The 24375-nt window shown below is 31.9% G+C and overlaps 2 protein-coding genes across 7 annotated transcripts in view; one reads left to right on the top strand and one right to left on the bottom strand.

The window, feature by feature from the left end:
• The window catches only part of LOC124355064 (optineurin), a 91645-nt gene extending 81704 nt beyond the window's left edge, over positions 1-9941 (bottom strand). For 3 of the 6 annotated variants that reach the window (XR_006921736.1, XM_046805978.1, XM_046805982.1), the window contains exons 1-3: positions 8203-8448; positions 2123-2388; positions 165-282 (exon numbers count right to left, since the gene is read on the bottom strand). Coding sequence is in view for 5 of the 6 variants with exons in the window: in XM_046805978.1 (XP_046661934.1) it covers positions 165-282; positions 2123-2362 (358 nt within the window). In the remaining variant the exon portion in view is untranslated. Of the gene's footprint in view, positions 1-164; positions 283-2122; positions 2389-8202; positions 8450-9838 lie in introns of those variants that run through there. The other 3 variants (XM_046805981.1, XM_046805980.1, XM_046805979.1) reach the window with 2 other exon arrangements.
• A 151-nt stretch (positions 9942-10092) lies between these two features.
• The window catches only part of LOC124355065 (protein VAC14 homolog), a 30385-nt gene continuing 16102 nt past the window's right edge, over positions 10093-24375 (top strand). Inside the window, exons 1-7 of the mRNA XM_046805983.1 lie at positions 10093-10626; positions 13492-13645; positions 14077-14307; positions 15409-15626; positions 20356-20476; positions 22203-22326; positions 24033-24124. Coding sequence (XP_046661939.1) covers positions 10526-10626; positions 13492-13645; positions 14077-14307; positions 15409-15626; positions 20356-20476; positions 22203-22326; positions 24033-24124 — 1041 coding nt within the window. The 5' untranslated portion in view covers positions 10093-10525. The remainder of the gene's footprint in view (positions 10627-13491; positions 13646-14076; positions 14308-15408; positions 15627-20355; positions 20477-22202; positions 22327-24032; positions 24125-24375) is intronic.

The raw sequence follows: 24375 nt of genomic DNA, 5'->3' as shown, positions 1-24375 counted from the left end.
GAGCCATGCAATTATATGGTTAAATATTACAGCTATGACAAAGCAGTCTGTCACAAAAGTGTGTTCATCTTATACATCTACTACAGTTCTTAAAAATCATGCATTTCCAATATTATAATTTTTACTAAATATAGTTTTGGCCTTGGCTCTACACTGTAACTTACCTTTTAGGTTTATGTTTTCATGGATGACCTCTTGAAGGCGTTTCTCTATTTCCTCAACGCTTACAGAGCTATGTGGACTTTCAAATTGGAGGCCCAAAGGATCTATTACAGGAACTGGCTGTAAAATATACAGAATTATAAAATTACAATTTTGCAACATGAAATACAAAGTTTTAGAAACTAAACAAATCAAGACACCACACTATCACTACTAAACCAACTAATCATTTTTTCATTTGTTTTTTTTACTATCATTTCTATCTAAATTAAGTGGAAAATTAAAACCCAAATTCTTATCTAGGTAGTATGTTTCTTTGGCCTAGTCTTATATAAAAAAACTGCAAGTAGTTTTCAATTAATAGTAATGGTTGTAATTGTGCCCTTTACAATACCTTTCTCAAAAACAAGAAAACTAGGAATTTTTTTTAATTACTCCACTAGCAATTATAGACATATAAAATAGCCATTCTGAGAAATTTGTAACCAGGTTCTATAAAAAACCGCAGGTGATAAGGGCACCAATTATAACAGTATGTTTATTAAATATGGTAGAAATGGCACTTTAAAAAAAGATTTCATAAACAAATAACACTTTTCAAATAATATATAACTCTAAAAATTATATGAGTTTTAAAATGAAATGTGACAGGAAGATTTTAATTGAATTTAATACAAATTTTTCTTTCTATTCCCTTCAGTCATATTTCATCAACATTTTGTAAAACTTTATATAATTAAAATAATACCTAAATAAACTTCAAGTACCTACAATTTCTTGAGCAATGATCAAACACTTTTGTTTTATTTCTTATTCTTTACAAAAGATATCATAGTGGACTGTGACTAAAAAAATACTACACAAAATTATTAAATTAAGCTAACTGAAATCCCATTGCACAACCTAATATGCGATATGTATAAGATATAATATAGATTACATAAAGCTGTGTATACACCTGAGTCAGGGAGGAATAACTTACCATACATTTTTCCGGTTAATAACTTATCACAATATGTTGGAAATTCACTATTTATTAAGTAACAGTATCACTATCAAAGTCTCAACAGCTCCTTCCTTTCAGTAGCCTTTATTATTGTTAGTTTTGAGGAAGTTATCCAATAGAAACGACTATTGCATGATAATTTCCATGAAATTACTTTTAATCTAATCATTTATTTTTAACCTAATAATATTTAAGTTTTAACTTTAAAAATTTGAAACTGACATAGAAATTGTGTTGGAGACCTGACACACCTCTTTTTATTTCCTAGTAAACAATATTGTACATACAACTAAAAATACTATTTTTAATTTTCTTCTGGCCTAGTTTGTCAAAGTCACATTAATGATGCTGACGTTACAGGCCGAGCATGTTGAAATACCTCATTATTTGAACAATACATGGTTTGTGCTGATATTATAATGTTTTTTCATATCTATTAAGAGGTTGCATATGTTTCATTGTTAACTAATTGTTACTTACTCTGTGTTTCTTTAGAGAAGGATTATGTGAAACATTTATTTGTTTTGTTCCATTGACAGAAATATATTATTTTGCACTATACATCTTCCCACATTGTGTTGCTATGTTAGATGATTGTGATGGCCAAATTAATACATAACAATTCTGCCATGGCAAATTGATATACAAACACATTTGTTGATTAATATGGAATTTAAAAATATTCTAAATAATGTGTTATTTAATAAGCTGTAAGGATGGAAAAAACTTACAAGAAGATTAATAACAGGAAAGATGTACAATAAAATTTGTTAGTAACCTATCTAATCAAACAATATAATTTGGTATTTCTTAATACACTGTTTTGACAATTTTGGAATATTCCTTTTTAACAACTATTACATTGATTTTTTTGTTACGTGTTAATACTCCAGTGTAAATTTGGTTTCACAAAAAATATTAACAATACCAAATTAACTGATGATGATTACTGACCTGATTTATGAGTGGACTCTGGCTTGAAACCAAATTGTTGAAGACTGGGAATGAGTAACTGACCGGAAGAGGTTGGTAACCCTGAAGATTTCCATCAATTGTCATCCCTTCGTCATTTGCTGAAGATCTTTCCAGGACGACAAATGACTCATCATCGTCTAATTGCAATAGACTATGGTCTGAATTTCCATTCATACTTGGAAGTGACTTCAGGTCAGTAGAGCCACTGACGATTGGCATTTTTCTTAAGTTTGAGTCCTCTTTATCTGGAAAATGCAAAAGATTCTATGAATAAAATATTTATTTTGATAAAGTTGTTATTGCCATAAATCCTGCATAGCACTGACATCATCAACATTATAATGTCCATTCTCAAAAGAACATAAAGCGCTATGTTTTAGGCACATTTTGCTTTTTACATGACACTTCAGGATTTTTACCATGAACCTCTGAACCTAATGTACATTGGTTAACAATTACTTTGTAAATGCAGTTTTTAACAAATTGTTTGTGCCTAAATATAGAAAAGATTCTGATTATCTATAGTCTTGTTTGCCAATCAAATCTAAAGATGAACGATGTCCATTTTTAATGACTTAAAAAATTCATAAAATAAATAATATTATTTTTTACAAAATAACAAGAGGTTAATCTAGTGGGTTGTTGCAACTAGAATTGCCTTGCAAAGTTCAGCAACTGGAACATGAACGGAACCACTCCCAAAACAAAATATATGGACTTTCCAATGGAACAGTTACAATAACGCAACTGATGCAATTTTGGATTGCTACTGAAACTAGGAGATATCTGTGATACGAAACGTTGCAACAATACAAGAGAGGCTATTAATCATTCCCATCTTTCATCCTAGTAGTCATTGTAGTCAATGACTCCTAACTGCTGCTATCGATCATTGGATATTTTATTTGTATTAAGGACTTCTTTTAACTTAACAATGTTTTTACCAGTTTTTATTTATTTGTCGTATTGATCTCCAAGTTTTTTTAAACTGTTGAATCTTTTTCATGTTTTAAGCCATTATTTATATTTACTAATTTTAATCTTAATCGAACAGTAGGCTACATTATTGTATTAAGCCTTGTAAGGCTTATGGTCAAATAGGCTCACACTGTCGATGTCAAGTTCCCAGCAGATGGCTGTAATAGGCTGTAATACAACATATATGAGTAAAAGAAATCGGAAACAGCCACAGAGTTAATATCACTGTGGTGAAACAGCATTATTGTTTTTGATGTATAATTTTTGATACACCTGATTTCTCAGAGAATGATGGTGCCAATGATTTTTTAAACATGAATCTGACAATTTAGGAAGTGAAATGAAAATTAGCATTAGTGAATTTGTAGATAACAATACAGGTGGGGGTCCAGATTTTGATTTTGGCGCAGTACAGAGAAGAGATCATACAAAGTGGAGGGCAGTGTCTAGAACACATTCCCATTGATTTAAATCTTCAACATTGAACATTTCCTTGTGGGTTATATGGAGAGTACAACCTTATGGAGGTTCTATTTATAGCAATACCATTTCATGAGAGAAAAGTTTTCAGTTCAAATGACAAACGATGTGTCCAAACTTGAATGGGACAGATTTTGGAGCAGTAAGCACTGTGCATGATTTACATATTAAATAATGATCCAAATGCCTCGAAGATTGTACTACAGCATACAGTTCCTTTTCAACAGACGAATTGAGCCTTCTGCTTTATTTAAAGTTCTTGAAAAGGAGGCAACGGGTCGACCTAATGGCTAATTGTAGCTCCATCTGTTTCAACAGTGAAGGGTGTTTTATATACAATTGGGTATGTTGAAACTTGATATATTTCTGATTTTGATTTTCAAGAGTAGTTGAATTCTTTCAAAAAAGTTAGGAATCTATCTACTACAGTAAGCAAAAATTCCTAAAGCTCGTTGCTATGAGGGTAAATCCAGATACAGGCAGTTCCAGGAGTGGTTTAAGTTTCTCAGGAACTATCTGATTTTTCCATTTGATATAGAGTAGCCCAAAAGGTTAATGCATTTCAAAGAATCAGAATTTGTTTTTATTCAGTGTCAAATTGTATTTTCTACAGCCATAAAGAATATTTCCATGTTCTTGCCATGGTCTTCTTGATCCTTATATTATGACATCGCCCAAATAAGGGTATGTTTATTTTTAAACTCCTCTTGAATAATTTGATCTAAACTTCTTTGGAAGACTGCCACACTGTTAGTGACACCAAAAGGAATGCAACAGAAGTGTTACTGCTTCAAATGCATTGAACTGCTTTTCTGAGTTCAGAATGGGGGTTTGGTGTTAGGAATTTTTCAAATCAGTTAATACTTTACATGTTAATTTGAGATACCTTTGAGAATATGTCATCAATGCAAGAAAATGGGTAAGCATCTAGTAGAGAATATTGACTTTTTGAGCTTAAATAATTAACAACCATGCATGGTTTGTATTTTCCATAACAAATAACAAAAGCTTATGTACACCAAGGGACGGAGCTGGTCTCTATTATTCCTTGTTCAAGCATGTTCTTTAGTTCAGAATCAACAAATAAAGAATCTTCTCGTGAATATCTTCTGGACCTTTCGATAACTAGTTTACAATCTTTAGTCATATTAGAAAACAAGGATACTGATTTCACTTTCAATGCAGCCAAGCTACAAATTTTGAGGGGTGAATTTGATTTGTCAAATACAACTTTGAAGGCAGAATGGTTTTCTAACTCATTATGACATCTGAACAGAGATATTCATGGTAAGGAGATAAGTGTTTTTATAGGGGGTATTCACCAACCTCTAGGTCAACTTTAAGTTTAACTTCAACTTATGTACAGAAGTAAGAATGTGCAATGGAAATTGAAATTCTCTGTAGGGCAGAATGTTTGGATTACACTTCCAAGCGAAAATGTTATACATGAAACTAAGATGATCCAGTGTCAATCATTACATTAGGCACAACACTGTTGACAAGGATAGGAGTTGTTGATTTCAAGCTGCTAGGAGCCTCTGCAATAGTTTCCACACTGGTTGTAACCACTGTTCTCAAGCTAATAGATGCACTTGTTTTGCTATGTGTCTTCTTTCATTTGCCTACTAGGAAAAAGTATCAAAGTTTTGAGCAATTTGTACACAGATTGTTTAGCTGGACATGACATTTTAGGATGCTTAGATTTTCCTAGGGTGTTTTTGAAGGTCAACTATAGCTACTGTCAGTACTGGGTTGTGTTGAAGTAACTTCAGCGTAGTGATGATTTAGATATATAGCAAATTGCTGCTGTGCTAGCTCAAGGGATCTTACTTGATTGAATGTTTCAAGTATGAGAGTTGTATTCTCTGTAGTCTTTGCCTTTTTTTATTGTTAACCAAACTACTAATGAAAGCATCATGAATTATCTATTTTTTTCAGTTGCTATTTTTAACAGCTTCAACATTACAGTCTTTACTCATTTACTTCAAGATTTGCAGATATTGATCAATTGACTCATCAAACTGTTGCTGTCTTGTAACCATACAGTGGTGGTAAAAATCACATTCTTTGGTTTTACATAAAATGCTTCAAAAGTTTAGAACATATCTCTGTAGGTAATGCTGTCAGTAATGTAGGAGTAGACACATGGAGCTACAATATTGGTCAGAAATTAAGACTTATCTGCCATCTGGACGTCTGGTACGTATGACAGGAAGTTTTCAAACGTTTTCTTTCAATGAAGCAAAAGTAGTGCTGATCGATTTACATGAAATCTGTCCATTTCCAAATACTTGTCTATGTTGTAAAGTTCAAAAAGATCCAGGATTTTTAGTTTAATAACTTGTAATGAAACAAACATTATTTATGTAATAGAAACATTACTATGACTTAAAGCTTTAATTAAACTAAAAGAACATCAGAATACAAAAGTAGATTAAAACAGAGAGTAAACAAAAATATTTTGATGTGTCAATAAACAGTCTTTAGTCACCTGAATGTGACAGGAACAACCGATATCACCACAATTAATAGGAATAAATGTTGCTCTCATCATATTGTAAGAATGATTCTAAATGCTTGTATTATATAATTTGTACAGAAAACGGCAACAGTATAATAAGAGGTCACCAACACAATCGGATTATGATAATCGATTTTAAATATCGATACTATCAAATGCAACATTTGACCTATAGATATTCATAATTAATCATTGCCAGCTTTCTTTATTTAAGACTAGTGACGTCATTACCAGATGTTATTTTGTTTATGTTAGGAGAAGGTTACTAACAACAAGGACAAAGGCATGAATATGCAGATATTGGCTCAAAATGTTTTTAAAACACGGAGCAATATTTTAAATGGTTACAATGATAATGACCTTGCTCCTTAAAATCCTAATTGTTCAGTTTGTATTGACAATATGAAAACTAGAATTAAAGGGGGCAATGAAATAGTGTTTCGCTGCAAGTAATAACAAACACGATGTATCTAACAACGATCTTGAGAAGACGTTTTTGAACTTTTTAAGGGTAGGGTACGATAAGCGGACCCGGTTTTTTATATCGAAAAATTTAGTCTTCGATACCTAATATTCGCATCTCAAATCCTAGACTATCAATTGATATAAAAGAGTATCTATAGTCCTCAATAACAATCATATGTTTTAAATTAAAATATGAATTATTTATTTACAGTGACCAAACAAGTTATTATAACAAACATTAGGAAAACTAAAGACTACCATATTTGCTCCTCTCACAGTTACAGTTGTTTCTTTCCCACAAATTTCACATAATGGGGTTTTCGGTACGAGTCCAACATGTTGAAGCCACAAAAACAATATATTATAGCCTATTTATGTTTTATCATCTTTCAAAGCAATGTCGTGTAGTTTTCTAAAATTAAAATTACTTATGTAAAATTGAAATATTACCCTACGTGTATTATTTTAGTGTTTACAGCTGTTGATATATATATACTATTTAAGTTAATAATTCAAAATAATTCACCATTATCGATTGATTATATCGATGGTTATGATTAAGCAATTCGTTTGCCCCATATAAGAAACCGGGTCCGTTTATCGTACCCTACCTCTTTTTAAATTTGGTATTACAAATATAATGAAAAATCGTGTACTATTTTAGTTGAAATCAAACAAACTATGAGTTTTTAATTAATTGTATATGTACTTTTGACAGCATCAGTACCTGCAGAAATACCATTTCAGATTGGCTAAAGTAATCGTGAGTACTATGCTACTTAAAAGCATAAAACTTAATTTAGTTCATTATCATTCAAAATTAATTTAAAGCAAAAATTTGTGTTTAGAAATAAATTTTAATTAAAATCATGTGTTTTGTTATTGACTAATGGTAACAAGAACAGTGTTTTCTTTGTTTCACAAGCAGGCTTTATGATTGTTTTCCTATAAAAATATTAATTTGTAAATTATATGAATACTTATACATTAATATCTAAGATTAAAAAATAGCAAAACCATATTGTTGTTTGAAATATCTATTACATTATTAGGCCTAGGCCAGACACTTTGCTTTCGGTCCTTTGGATAGTCATGAATATTGATGATTCATAGGCTATCATTAAATAATAATAATCCGATTGTGTTGGTGGCTGCTTATTATACTGCAATCCAGAAAACTACTCTAAATTAACTAGGTAAGTTATAAAGTTCACTAAGTTACATAATAGGTAATAGATATTTAGGTAAAATTAATAAATTCAAGGTGTTACTGCGGAGACGACAATGGTAACTTAAATCAGGTATCAAATTTTGGATTGATACTTCCAAATAAAACGGACATATGTGGAAAGCATTATAAAATAATTTAGTCATTACCAATGCAATATAGGCTATTTGTAAAATACAGTAGACCTACGCCTACTGTATTTTCTTACAAGAGTGAAGCAGTTATTCTACAAACTCTTAATTACTTTAAGCATTCAATCCAGTGACAATGTCCAGAGATACAGAAATCTAGTAGTTACACTAGAGTTATCAACTACTATTGCAACTCGTTCATAAAATAAATGAGAATAAGGCAATAGAGACTTTTAACTAATAAAACGTCACATACCAAACGTATAAAATAATATATTTTTAACACATCAGAAATAAAATCAGGGAAGTCTATCGAATTGCTCAACAAGCAAAAGTCATGCCACTCACAAACTCTAAGTACGAACAACGAACAGACGAAAACTGAACTCGATATCACAATTCACGAATAAAAATCAGAGGAAATCACAGATCACACTTCACATTGAGTCACAGACTCACAGATGATCTTAGCTCAGGAAACCTGCCAGCCACTGCAATGGTTAGAGTTTCGTTCACCTTGATGTTTGTGATTTTTGTTTATATCAAGTTCATAGAGTAAACATTATGGTGAAAAGTTTTGGTGTGGCATAGAGCACAAACGTATTCACTGTCAGAATCGATTAATCTGTTTGTTTGAATGAAGTCAAAGCTGAAGGCGATAAAAGAAACGTAGGGTGTAGTAAGAAACTATATAAAAGTTGAACTATAAATTTTATGACAGGAAAATGCGTTAACCTGCACCAAATGAAAATGTTATTATGCATCTATATCTCTATATCATACCAATATAAACTCGTAGTTTTTCAAGCATTTATTCTAATTCACCTCTGGTTGATTGAACTTATTTATCAAACATAACATGGTTTGAGGGTCCTAACAGATAGAATAATTAGGGAAGGTTCACTTAAATCATCTTACTCTGAAATTACTTTCACATATAATAAGTAATACAAATACTTTTACATTAACTTAACATAGTTTTACACCGAATGGGTACTAAATATTTACATCACTGTGAAATAAAATCTTGACATAGGTTTTGCCTCAATAATATAAGTTCTTAGCTGTCTACTAAGTCTTGCCATTGAAACAAGGTCCTCCATCCTTGAATTAGAATGGAACCGTAAAACAAATCACTATTTGACATACATGGTTCTTATTCTCTACTTAAAGCCTCATAGTTAAACTATGGTTTGTGAAGCAAAATACATTCGTTACAAAATTTAACCCTCAGAGATTGAATTTATATTAAATATGCCACCATTCCTTGGACTGCTGGCGCACAAACTGTGAAATGGTTGTGAATTTTATTAGATGGAAGTAAGTTACATCAACACATAACATTAAGTTCATTTAATCACACTCAACACTAAAAAAAAATTTTTAATCTATAATTAACTGAAATACTCTCTGTCAAATCCTGATGTGGTTTATTAATTTATTAAGGAATTTTCCTACCTCCTCTTATGCTTGTCCAGTGTAAGGCCTTTCCTTCCTAAATCTACAATAAATAAACTCCAAACTTGTCAGAATGTTTGAGAATACTAAGTAATTTCTCACGGTATATTCGTATACCATCAATCGTCAAATACACCAAGAACAGAAGAACCAGAATACAATCACCAATTTGGCTTCAGCATTTCTAGGAAATCTCAAAAACTCCGGCGCTGTTCACTTCAACATTGGTAAAAGATTATTTAATAGGAGATGGAAGGGACGTCATGTATGTCATAACGAAAGACATTTTGTAAATTGGTTTTGTCATTGTTAATGTGTTTTTAGTAATATGTTGTTGTTAGTATTATGCATTTTTATTATATAAATAATTGTGTTAGAATAATTACATTAAGGCGAAGCCATTAATGAGTATTTAAGCTGTTTCATATACATACTTTTGTCAACATGTTGTTCATTAAAACTAACTAACCACTTTATCTAAAACTATCCTATTTCCCTAAAGTAAGATAATATGTTAGTTGCTTTAAAGGTTGCATCAAAGTTCAAAACCAAAAGACTGGCCCGATACGTCACATATTAATATAACACATGTTAGACTGATACATAATCACAAATCTGAAACAAACAAACCTTTTTTTACTCTATGACGTGGCAATTATGTAAATTGTATGTTTTCACCTAATGGTATAAACAGGTGATTAGTAAACTGTCAGTTTCAAGCCAATTTATCCTAATCCTAATGGAATACAGGCTAGGACTGGGGACTGGGACTGTTGGAAGATAGATAGTTGTGTTTCCCCCTCAACTGTAAAAACTTAAATTGCGTTAGAACATTAAACTTAGACCATTAAGTTTTGACAATTAAATCACTGATAGTAATAAATGCATTATTGACTAATCCGAACAGCTGTGTAGCAATAAGTTAAACCCTAAAACAAATTTGTTTTTGTTTGCGTTTCCTTGTATGTGTAGTCTATATCAATAGTACTGATAAAAGTAATACAGATTACAAGGGGAGGAGTAGTAGGATTGCTTAGGTTAGGTTACGTCTCGTTCGTTTGTTCGTGAAATTGGTATGCTGCAAGGTTGTAGTTGAAATTGTTTGTTATATATTTACTAAAATGTCTGAACGTGATTATGCACCTTTAAGTCCTGCTTGTGTTAGAGCACTAAATGATAAACTGTATGACAAAAGAAAAGCTGCCGCCTTAGAAATTGAGAAGTAAGTTTTTAGAGGTTATGTAAATTATGTCATCACCTGACGTATTGCTTTGAATTCATGTATAATGTTTCTAAAATAGAAAACTGGTTTTTGAAAACTGTTAAAAATAGGCTTCATGTTTAGTAATTAATACATAGTTTATTTCACTACATCAACATACAAAACTTTGCCTAGTAGATATTTAGGAGGAACAATGATATGGAGGATAACTGGTATAAGCTGTACTAGGCTGCAGTTTACAGTATAATAAGGGTCAAACACTTGAGTGATCATTAATATTGAATTATCAATTAGAATTATTTAAATGCTGTCAGACATGTTTGTTTAGGGGGTATTTATTTACAATACCGTGACCATGAAAAATGGACTTTTTTTCATGGGTTGGGCATTTATAGCCAAGTATTATTATCACAGGTGCATATAAACTGGGGGGAAAGTATATCATTGTATTATATTGATGCCTTTCGGCCATTATTGCATTAAGGATGGAAAATAACCGACAAAATTTTGTCGAACAACACTTGGAGGGTTAAGGATCAGGGGCATCACGTGATCTGGGATTCGACTTTTGCAAGCTCGAGTTAATTTTTTTTCTAAAAGAGCAAGCAGTGCGCAGCACTGCGCAGCGGGCAGGCATCGTTGACAGGATTAACGTCATCATTTCAGTAAAATTGCCAGAGGTACTGTCAAAAACAGTGTTTTCAGAGGATTTCAAAAAATCGTAACTCCTTTGATTTTCGTTGCCGACGAATTTTTTTCTTCACTATTGTTTTCAGGAAAAATTGTAGTTTTCAGGAAAAACAAATTAACATACCTTTCCATGGTCACGATTTTGTAAATTGATACCGTTTAGGGTAGAGTACGATATGCGGCTCCGGTTTTTATATTAATATTGACATACGATATTACTTAATTATAACTATCAATATAACCAACCGATACTGATCTTGAATGATAATTAAATTGTATAAATACTTCTTCATGTAAGAAACCTATTATTTTTTATAGACAATAACAGACAATTGAATGCTTGTGGAGGGCCATGAAACGAAGTTTAAAAAGTAGTATGTCAGCCGACCTGCTTTCAGATCATCTCAGATGATGTATTTGTACAGAATAGAATTATGGTTTTCCTTAGAGGATGTTTTTAATAACTTCTTGAAAGTGGTTACTCATTCCTACCCAGGAGAAAATATACAAATAGTTAGAATATTTAATATTTTCTGTCATTCATTGTTTGTTTTATTGTTATTATTTATGACATTGAACTATTGAATTCTAGTTGCTTGTTTGATCGTTATAGCTCCTTTATTATTTACGAGATTGTCACTGTGTGTTATTAATTAGTTTAAATTCAAATGTGATTGTTATTATGAATATGGAAGTGTTGATACGATAGACTCTTATTCAGTATATACAAATGTTAAGTTTCGATGATTATACTAATTGATGTAAAAACCGGGTCTGCTTATTGTACTCTACCCTTTGTGTACCCTGTTACATAATTTAACTGCCCAAACTTAGTAATAAGTTGTATTATCGTATATAATCTAAAATGCATATATTTCTTAGCCAAATAAAACTATATCTTCACAATAATACAATCTTAAAAGTCTATAACGTAATTCAGTTTGACATTATTGTTCCAAAGTAATTGAAACAAAGTTAACCCTCTAACTGGAGACTGCCATATACACAGCAGTTAGGCCGCTCGCATACTAAGCAAACGTTTCAGAAATCGGTTATTATTTACATATTTTTGATATTTAGGTTTAAAACCGAATATCAATTGTGGCAGAATTATCAAGCTATCGATTGAGGTATATTATTACTCAATAAATCAAACTATATTCCTCTTTGTATGGTTAGAAGAAACGTCTTGTGCGAGCAACTGTTTTGACTGTGATCAGCTGACTGGGCCGACTGTCTTATTAGTTGTTTCCATAATGCCATCAATGAAAAAAGACAAGGAAAGTTAAGCAGAGGTTCCGGCTTCTTTTACTTATATTTGTATACTATTACAACTATAATACAATTATATACAAGGTTACTTATAGTAAATATTACATTTTTAAAATGATAATTTTATGTATAATTCCACAAAAAAATTGATAGTGTAGTCTTTATCACTGAATAAACCAATTATTACACATTTCATTTATGATTTTATAAATGGAAGGCATCGATCTAGTTAAAATTGGCCATTCATTAAAATACAACAATTTAAAAGATTATGGAGTAATCATTTAAGAAATGTGAAAAAAATGTAAAATATCACCGGAGTGTGAAAAAACGTAAATCAGATAAATTTATATTTAAAATTATGTTCTGAAAGCAGTGTGCACCAATGTCATTATAAAACTTCTTCCGGCCATACAAGAAAGAACAAGACAAAATCCTCAAACTTTATCTTAACGATTGAACATAGTCCCAATTTCAATAAATTTTAAAGCAGTATTTAATCAATGTACGCATGAGAAGTGTACTTTTTATAAGTTGTAGTAAAAAAATAATTCACATACTATAAAATTACCTGAGTCAGAGAGAGGTCTGACAATAATACATTAACATTTTGTTAAAACTTAAATGTCTTGTTACATCTGGTGTTAGGTTTGTAACCTTTCTTAGCTAACACCTTTGTTGGGGAAGAATATTTATGAAGCCAGTGCTAGTGCTCCTCCACCAAGTAACCAGACTATTTTTAAATTTTAATGATAACAATTTTAAGTTAATTCCATAGATTAAAATTCATTCAATTTTGTAGGCGCAAAATAAAATGATCACTTTGAAAGTCAAATAATAACTAAAAATGTTCTGTGTAAGTTCAGATAGTAGTGAATAGAAACCTTTTTTTAATCTTTACAGAATGGTCAAAGACATGGTGGCAAAAAATAAACCGGCTGAAATTCGGAGGCTTCTGAAAGTTTTGGGACAGGACTTTGCCAACTCGCAGAACAATCCTCATTCCCGCAAAGGAGGGTTGATAGGGTTGGCAGCCATGGCAGTAGCTCTTGGTAAGGTAAGGGTAACATTCAAACTAGCACCTTTGTAACTGATAAAGGCTACATTACTCGATTGGTACTGAGGAACGGATTTGTGTTTATGTAATTAACATTCTTTTAACTAGATTTAACCATTTCCACTTGAATTTTCTTGCCCTTGTTGTTTCCTTATTTGTACATTCACTTTTAATGAAAATATATAGCTTCAAACAAAATATTTTTATCAATTAATTTGAACCACTACATATGTTTTGCTTTTAGATTCTGGCTGTGCTTTATATTGAGCACAAATTAATAGAAAAACAAAAACTATAAGTATAGATTAATGTTTTTTTGTTGAGCGTAAACTTGAATATGCAAAAAACTGTTTAAAGATCACACTTATGTATAAAATTTTTATGTTTACTGTTTTTTTTCTAAATTGTAAGGGTAAGTGTATTTGTTCTAGGACACATCAGAGTATACGGAGGGACTGATTCGACCAATACTGGCCAACTTCAGCCATTCGGACCTGCGTGTGCGCTACTATGCCTGCGAGAGTTTATACAACGTGGTCAAGGTGGCACGCGGCTCTGTTTTGCCACACTTTGTGGAGATATTCAATGCCCTCAGCAATCTGGCGGCAGACCCTGACCAGAATGTCAAGAACGGTTCCGAATTGCTGGACAGGCTGATGAAGGTTTGTTTTTAGAGCGAATTTCTTTTCTAAGCTATTATGATGACTTTTTTTTTTACTTACTAATTCTCTCAGTAGCATAATTATTTCAGAACTTTTAGATTATATTTCACCAACGTGAAATTTGAGATGTATGTGGACCCAGGATCCAAATAACTCCTAAAAATCCCTCACCTTTTGGATGGTTCAGCTATCTATGAATCTGTAGAATCAATAAAACTCTGAGACAGCATTAACTGATCATTAACACATCAACAAAATAATGTACTATAATAACAATCAGAGTCAATAGACAACCTTAAAAACACAAGGTAAAATACATTAATTAATCAGCAACAATAACAGGTTACTAACATATCATCTACACTAAATCAAATCAATTTAGTCAAAACTGCATTATAAAATAACAGATATACTACAGATTTTCCTGTGAAAATTCAGACTCGCTGTAGTAAGTTTTACTTATCAGTAAACATTTTACTGCATTTTAAAAACTAGACATTTAAAGCTTCTTTAAATGATCAGGTAACTTATTGTAAAATTATTTTGTTTGATGCATTTTCAAATAATGTTAATTTGTGAATAGGGAATTACAGTCTGTCTTTGAAACAAGTGTTATACTGGTGTTCGTGTTGAATAATGAGTTGTGAATTTAGGTGACCATAAATAAAAATTAAATTATTTTAAATACACAATGTTGGAATGGTTAAAATTTGCAGGTCTCTAAAAATATTTGTTCGTGATGCCCTTATGTTCAAGAACAATATAGTTCTTATATATCTTTTTTGCATTTTAAAAACAGTAAAAATAGTTATTAGTTCAATTACTTTCCCACATCTGTATTCCATATTGTGCTAATGAATAAAAGGAAGTGTAATAAACTGCAATATTTAGTCTTAATATCAACCAACTCTCTCAATGTGTACATTTGGTTGCAAGCAGAGTTCAGTTTTTATTTACCATTTCTATGTATGGTCTCCAAGACATGCTTAGCTGTGCCAACTGTCCAATCCTATCTATCCTATCATTCCCTCCTATTCTACTTATATTCCTTACTCTCCCTAATTTCCATTTGTGTTGCTAGTAATGTAAAAATGTTTGTAGGATATTGTCACAGAAAGCGCCACATTCGACCTAGTGGGTTTTATGCCCTCTCTACGTGACCGAGTTCGCACCAAGAACACGTTCGCTCGCCAGTTCATTATCTCCTGGATATCAGTCCTCGACGCTGTGCCTGACATCGACCTGATCATCTTTCTGCCCGAGATTCTCGATGGTCTTTTCATCATTCTGGCCGATCCAACTCTGGAGATAAAAAAAATGTGAGTCCTGAAAGAAGCCCTTTTTTAAACTATTAGTTAAAAACTGATCTTGCAATCATTACAATGCATAATTGTGGTTCCATTTATAAAATTATAAAAAATAATATATGATCTTTTCCTCAATAAGTGAGTTACGCATAGGCCAACTTACTTTTCTTGTTGTGTTGTGTGGATAGAGTTAATGTTTACATTTTAAAGTAATCTGAACTTTTCTTACTTAAAAGATCTTTTTAGAAATTATAATGACAGTAAATTTAAAATTAGTATAAAATTGTGTGTTTCTTTTCCTGCAATAGTGGCAGTAGTTTTAATTGTATTATACAGGATGTATGCCTAATAGATTCGGACATTCTTTGCTGAAACTCCTTGTAATGGATAATATTCAGGAAAAATTCTTAAAATCTGCATTTCCATTCGTGTTACAAACCGTAGATTAAAACAATAGATTGGAAGGGGTAGGTATAAATAATCTAGAAACAGGAAAAAAAGGCATAGTAGGAAGATAGTAAAACTTGTGTTACATGATCTTACCACATTGCGGATCGCTGACACGGTATGCCCTCACTGTGTGATTGGGCTTTTTGATCAGTTAGTCATAGTGTACAGTTTAAATCTTATATCCTAATAGTTATAATAATATCTTCTAGATTGCGTTAGCGTATTTATTGGACAAATTAGTGTATAACAAAAACCTACATTTAGTGTTACACTCTAAAACTCCCACAAATATTCAATGGATGACAGTTGTGAATTCAAGTCAGTCAAGCTTACAATTTCAACTCTGAGTGCAACTGTGGTGGTCTAAGAAGTCGGACTTTGGGTCTTTGCTAGAGTATTCAGATTCAAATCCTGTTTGTGACCCAAAGCACTGTTTTTATCAGTACCGTTGACCTTGTACTGTATCAAAACTTGTCCTGATTGATAAGATCCTCAAACAGTCCAGTGACTCATGAATACAGGCAGAATAAGTCTTAAATTGGGAACACCTTCTCTTAAAAAAAAACATATAAAATGGAACTGAAAAAAAAAAACTGGATAATATTAATGCTACTTACAAATAATTATGGATTTTGTAATTATTTTAAGTATATCTTTTTTGTGAAATCTACATTAACCCTTTGAGTGCCATGCAAAGAGGTGGAGGTCATGCAGTCAGTGCCAATCATTTGTGACAGGCCATTCCCCTCAGTGCCAAGCACTATTTTCATGTTTTACTATTTTACTAAAAAACTAACATCTTCCTTAAAAGTTAACATAATGGGGCACTTTTTGATTTATTATTTAGGGCAAGATACAGGCTACAAATTGGTATATATATATTTTGACCATAAATTAAAAAAAATATTTATATATGTGTAAACAAAAATACAAAAACAAAAAAAACCCATTTGTTTTGTTTAAGATACAAAAAGTATTTATTTATTTTTGTTTTATTAGTGTTATGTGCCAATTTTATGTTCCCCATGTTAGTTGGAATAAATGTACCAAGTTTCATAAAAATACATTTATATATAACTGAGTTTTGAATTTTTTTATATATTGCTGCAAAATGCTGAAAACCTGCACCAACATGCACGCTTACTCTTGTTCATGTAAAATATATTTTATTAGTTTTATGAAATTAATCAAGGTATATTATACAACTGTTATTTATTTATTATGAACAGACTTAAATTAATTACTTTGGGCTTATTTCATTAGGCCTATTATACTAAATCCTTCAGATGAAATAACTGAGTGAGTGTTTTTATCATATAGGCTAAGAATGAATTAATGTATTTTCGTGGTCAGATTCCGTTATATGCCCCCAACGCTTAAACCTTTTTCAATGAACTTAGAACGTTATAAAACGATGTAGTTGAGTAACAGAAGTAACATTCCATCAATCAACAAGCATTTCCAGGTATTGCGATCGGTATAATTGTTGTCGCTGGTATCTTATCTTTCTCGAGAATCCCGATTACGGCAGGCCGCGCGGCATCACATGATTAGCTAGTAACCAATTGTAATTCATTATAATCATACGTAAATGAAAAATTAGCGTTGGCGAATAATGTTAGTTCTATTACTCAACTACATCGTTTTATAACGTTCTAAGTTCATTGAAAAAAGTTTAAGCGTTGGGGGCATATAACGGAATCTGACCTATTTTCGCTTAAGGGCGATCTGTTCCTTTTACTCATTTCGGCAAACTATACCTTATTCAATAATGAAATTGAACTGAAGTAATGAAAGTAGGAAACTTTTAAAACCCTAATCAAAATGTCAACACAGCCACACTACAGCTAGCAGAATAAACTGAACATCAAAATAACTGCAGCGTGACAACAGGCGGTTCGCGCTACAGCCTTCTTGATATCAGCTACACAAAAATATTGTATACTATATGTACAAACTATCACTACGTGAATTATGTCGTACATTTCTTGGGCTTTAATTTGATACGTTTTTCTGATATCATACGTCAATATTTAGCAACAGGATGACCAATTGTGGAAAGGCCGATCTAGTCGGCCCTTGGCAATTTTCGTCAATACCATCGGGCCGATTAGATCGGCCCTTGGCACTATGCGGAAACGTTGCTAGGCCGATTAAATCGGCCCTTGGCACTCAAAGGGTTAAATAAAATGATTTTGGAATTAATTTAGTACTTAGTAATCCCACTGTCAGAGTGTAAAATGTAACATTAAATTTACTTCGATTTCAATTATAGTACTATATATGTATATTTAAATGAAATAGTAAACATATATAATTTTGTTATTTTAAATTATTTAGATAAAATTAAAATATCTTTCAAACCTAAAATCTTAGTTAATTGTAAACAGCAGGTTGTGATACGTAGTTAACTATCACTGTTTATCGGCTGTGAGAACTTTTGCATCCACTTAGGCAATTTGTGTGCAAACAATTTGATACTTTTTGGGTTAATGTGATATATATAAAGGTATTTGGTTTTATATACGAGGGAGTACCCAAAAGAAACTGGAATTTTTTTTTAAAGCTATATATTTTAAAATTTTTTACAAATAAACCTTATTCCCTTCAAAATACATTCCATTACAACTAAAACATTTGTTCCACCGGTGTTTCCACTGTTCGTAAAATTTTTTTTATACTCGTCTTTAGAAGTTGCTGACAGCTCGCAGAGTGCCAGGTCAGGCCAGTAAGGTGCTGGGACAGCGGAACCATGCCATTTTAACCAACGCTTCTTTTCCCGATGGATGGACGATACTTTTGATTGTCAGTCAGAACCTGAGGAACAAACTTGGCAGCAACCCTTTTCACTCCCAAATCTTCAATTAAAATTCACTGAATCAAACTCCAAGATAATCCACTAATCTCTGACGGTTGATCAATGGTCTGTCGACGATCTTTGAGCACAAGTTGTCGAATTTTTTCAATATTTGGACAGTTAATGGACATCCAGAATGAGGTTTGTCATCAATCGAAATGTTGCCATTTTAAATTCAGCAAACCACTTGTACACTAGAGTTTTTCCATGTAGCGTCATCTTGGTAAGCTGTTTGGACATTAAAACAGTTTCAGCAGCATTTTTATCAAGTAGAAAACAAAATTTCCTAGCTGCACGTTGTTTACTTAAATTTTCCATAAAAAAAAAACGAAACAAGAACAAAACAGCACTAGTAAAATCAATCACTGCAGATGAACGGAACAAGCCAAATTGACAATAGAGGTGGCACTGAACTGGCCATGAGTTGCACTATACACGCGTAGTGGCAGAAATGAGTACTACACAAGCTCTGCCCAAGGCAATGCTATTCCGGTTTCTTTTGGGTACACTCTCGTAAAACAGTTTTAAATGAATTGTGTATGAAAACGAGATTTAACAGAATATTTAATATGTGGCTTAGTAGTTTGTTTATTCTTTCTTAATGATTTGTTTTTATTGAAGCAAATTGTAGTTTATATTTTATTGAAGGATAAACAATGTTATACATTTGCACTTGTTTGTGTTATAAACACCTAAAAGAAGCGATTAAATCTTTGAATTTGAGGAAAAAATGAGATTCCAGATTCTGAAAGATTGTGTTTGTTACTTTACATGTAGCACCAAACAGTCTTTTTATTTGTGAAATAATTAATTCTGATTAAAGAAATATTATGGTTACTAACCCTTTCCATACCATTTATTTATATATTCAATTCTATAGCATTCAAAATAAAATTAGCAAGAAATAAGAGAAATTGTATGCAATTACTGATATTGTTTTTTTTTTTATATCAGATTGTTACAGTTGTTACTGAATATGCTATTACAGTTATAGTTACACTCTATCTATTTTTCAAGAACAAAACACAATACTCTCTGATATATTTTGTAATATCAATTGTATTTTTAGAAACAAATTCCAGGATGTAAATTTATTTCCTTTCTTTTTTGTTTTATATTATAAAATGATCTGCATTATGCCTCATTTGCTGACGAAACAGACTTTGCAAGCCAAAATTGGCATTTAAATTCAAAATAAAACATAAAGAGCTTATTTAGAGTCATAATTTTAGAAATCCAAGCAAAATGTATGCCCCTATGTTCTATCGGGAATTTGTCAAATATGTAGACACTTGTTAAAAATACAGACAATGAAATAGGACCGTTCCGACAAATGATAGTAGGGGGAATTTAGAATGTTGGAATACGTCCAACATAGGATGGTAAATGATTAAAATTTTAACATTTGTTGGTTAATCTCAAAACTCTTTGTAGGTGTGAGAATGTGTTGAGCGAGTTCTTAAGAAGTATCAAGCAAGACCCAAGCCGTGTGGACTTTGCTGGTATGATCAACATCCTGGTCAGCCATTCTCAGGCCACGGATGACTTGGTCCAAGTGAGTTTGATTCAGTTTATAGTTTTATTCAGACTGGAAATAATTTTATTTGGGAATTCTCTTGGGAAAAATAAATTAATGGAATCTCCTAATACAGACGTAACCTCTAGAACATCTTTTTAGCATAATAGGAGAAACTGAAATGTAATTTTCAACTTTTATATAAGAATTGTGGGCTGTATTCAAAAATGCTGTTGGGCACTGTATTCCTTAGCTTCAAAATGAACACATCTAGCTGTTCAAAGAGGTAAAGAATTTACTGAATTTAATTTTAAACAGCTGATCCTGTGTAACAAAACTTGAGAACTGATATAGTTATTTGTTTGTGTGATTGAAGAGAGTGGGCACATTTCTATTGATTATTGTTGCTTTATCACATTAGTATTTGTAACTTTAGTACGTTTCTACATAATGCAACAAATGTTTCCTTTTTAGATACTACATAAAGTTTACTATCACAGATTCTTATTTTTTTTATTCTTTAAGTGCCGATATTTCAATGGTGCTGCCACCCAGTACTGCCGGGTTTATTTGCTGCGCTGAGAGCTACTCCACCACCTTAAGTCATTTACATTTAGATTGGTTCTTGTCCACCATGGTCTAAGCAAATCTTTATTTACTAAACTGCCGCCAGAATCCTCTGATTCATCATAACAGGTCGTTATTAATATATTGATTGCCATCATTCTCAGATAAATTACAAACAGATGAATGCATAACTCACTACAATGCATCTGGGCAAATCTAAAATTGATAAAAAGTCCTTATTATTATTGCAAATAATTCCTGTCATATCGACTGCATTATAAAAAAATTGCAACGTTCTGTTTCTAACGTCCAGGTAAAACTTCACCATGTGTTTTTGTGCTAGAGTGTAGTAGCAACTAACAGCACTATTGTGGATTTGTAGTAGTTCCAATAAACATTACTAGAGGCCGATGTGTATCATCTTACGGCTGGTGGGTGTTGTGTAGCGAAGTAATGGTTTGGCAAGTGTTATCACAGGTGTGGCAGTTAAGGGGTTAAACTTGTAATTATTCAGAGTGTTCACTAAAGGGTGTCACAACTTCTGTTGCTAATAGGTCTCATAATTTAAAACAAAGAAGTCATATAATAATATAGGTTGAGAAATTCTCGTATAGCCGCTAGCCGCCATTTTGTATTCTGTGCAAAAATTATTATTGCTGCTCCCGGCTTGTGCGTACCTTTAAAGTAGTAGTGCTCGCATATACGTTGACGGATTTCGTTGAAAAAAGTAGCATTGGAATTGTTATAAAATTAAAAATGTATACACATTCTATATATGTATTTTGTGTAATAAACCATTTATTTTACTAATCAAAATTCTCCATGCCTTTGTGAAAACAGTATTATACTTGAAAATATGGTACAACACTGGAAAGTAGTCTACCAATAAAAAGTGTAATTACTGCCAGAAGTAGGGTTAATGTTGTGATTTTAACAATTTATTTATCTCGGTTTCCTAATGGATTGATAAACCAGACGGTTTTTAAGTCTTTGCAGTTTGAAAACTTTTATTTGCTTTTGTTGTTAATTTCATAATAACATAATTAAGATTTTTGCTGGATATGTTTTAAACTTGTATTTATAATTTTATTTTTTCGATCCTAGTACAAAGTATTGTATTCAGATTTTTTAAGTTCTGGTATATGACAGTTTGGATAATTAATCTCAGTCAGTAATTCATACCAGTGGTGTTTTGCAGTTCACAGCAATCACTTGGATCAAGGAATTTGTACAGCTGGCTGGCAAGGAGATGTTGCCATTTACATCTGGAATCATGATGGCTATCCTTCCATGTCTGGCGTATGACACTGACGCACGGAAGAGTATCCTTTATTAGGCAAAGAATATCCATACGATATTGCAAGATTATTAAAATGTATTATTTACTCTGTATTGAGAATTCTTATTTAAAAATTGTAAGAAATGTGCCTGTGCAGTGATACCAGCGACTCTGTTTAATAAGCTGCAAATATGATTCTCAGTTGTTAGTTTGGTGTCTGAAGTTTTGAAATTTGGGTGATAGTCAAATAAGTCACCACAAACTTTCTAAACATCATGTCTTGTCATGAGGCACCTGGTCAGCCTGATTTTAGTTCACAATGGATGTTTTTCTGTACGTCCTTAAAAGCCTTACAAAACAATCACTTAAAAAAACCGTATGTTACCTAATGTATTGCAGTTTACACCAATCTGTATGAAGCCTGTCCTTGTTATTTTAATGATCACGGATTATTTTCTTGATTTCGTAGTATAAAACTGTATTTTATTATTTAACGATCACTGTTATTGTTATTTGTCAAATTATGTAATAGTATAAGTTTTGTATTAGATACTAAAAATGATGTGTTATATGTTTACAGTTGCATTGCAACATTCTATTGTAACAAATAAATAAATAAAAAAAATACACAACAGGAAAAAACAAAAAGCGTTGTTTCACTACAGCTGGCTCTTAATACAGAGTCTCCGAAAAAGAATGCTGGGATTTTGAACAGCCATTACTCAAAAACTATTCAAGATAATTAACTATTTAAACGTCAAATTGAAGTTGAAATAAAAAATTTTGTTTTCCGTGTAGGACGGGAAATGTCAACCTTGGCATGTGCAGAGCAGCTATACGGTGGCAGTCTACTATTGTGACTGACTCGCCTAGTGCCAGTCGCAAGTTCATACTTGTGTTTACGGTGCAACAAAAGACACAGTGTGTTCTGTTGTCACTGAATTGAAATTGATTGTTAGTAATTGTTAGTAACCTTTAGTATGCAGAGTTGGTTTTGAGTTACGTATCGAGGTCAAAATTCATCAGATGATAAAGTAATTTGTCACTGGTTTAACCAGTTCAATAGTTAACTGGCTGGCCAAAAATAAGTGATGACAAAATCGAATAAATCCGACAATCTTTCATCAGAAGCCCAAAAAAATCTATTGCCCAACGAAGTCTTTAGTTTAAAATACTCAAATCCACAATGTTATTCATAAAAAATTGAGACTATGCTAACAATATGCCAGTTAAATGTCCTTTCAACACACTTCCTGTATCACAATAGTGGACTGCAGCCTCCTCCAATGCTACATGGGAAACAAAACTTAATCATTTCAACTTAAATTTGATGTTTAAATCATTTAGTTATCTTGAATAATTTTTAAGTAACAGCCATTTAAAATCCCGGCATTCATTTTCAGAGACCCTGTACTCTAGTTGAAAATTTAGGAATGAAATTAAAATCTTCAACTTTAAAATGATCAACTTCCAGGTGTCAAATGTTTGAAATGTTCTAAAATAAAACTTTTCTACTAAGCTTTATTTATAATTAACTTTTCAATGTCCAAGGAAGGAAATAAGCAAGCACAGTGAGATATGATTAAAAAGAACTATGTTTGCTAAACACATTTTATTCTATTATTTACAAAATCCTTTAAACCCATATTAATAGGATTCCTTTAGAACACATTTAAAATAATTCTAAAATTGATGAATTTAGCAAACCTGCATGTATGATGTAATTTTCCTTTACAATTGGATGTGCAGATATTAAGGACACAGCCAAAGCTGTTAATTTCAGTCTCATGAAGCTGATATCATTGGAAGATGATTTTGTACCAGAACCTGTTGAAATTAAGGTAACTACTTTTTATTTGACAACCTTAGAAAGACCAGAGTAAGATAAAAAAATGCTACGCATAGCTGAAAGTTAATTGATAAATTTCACCTACAGTACTAAAATTCAAGTGAAGATTATTTCAAGTCACTCTTTATTCTGTCAAGCTTGCCTTTTTGCTGTTGCATGGCGAGTAGAGACTATTATATACATATATAATATTATACATAATTATAAGTAAAGTTTTAAAACGGACGACATTTTTTTGTAACA

Source organism: Homalodisca vitripennis, chromosome 2 (assembly GCF_021130785.1).
Source record: "Homalodisca vitripennis isolate AUS2020 chromosome 2, UT_GWSS_2.1, whole genome shotgun sequence".
Lineage (NCBI taxonomy): Eukaryota > Metazoa > Arthropoda > Insecta > Hemiptera > Cicadellidae > Homalodisca > Homalodisca vitripennis.
The sequence above is the reverse complement of the archived record's forward strand: the minus strand, read 5'-3'. Positions and strand labels throughout refer to the sequence as shown.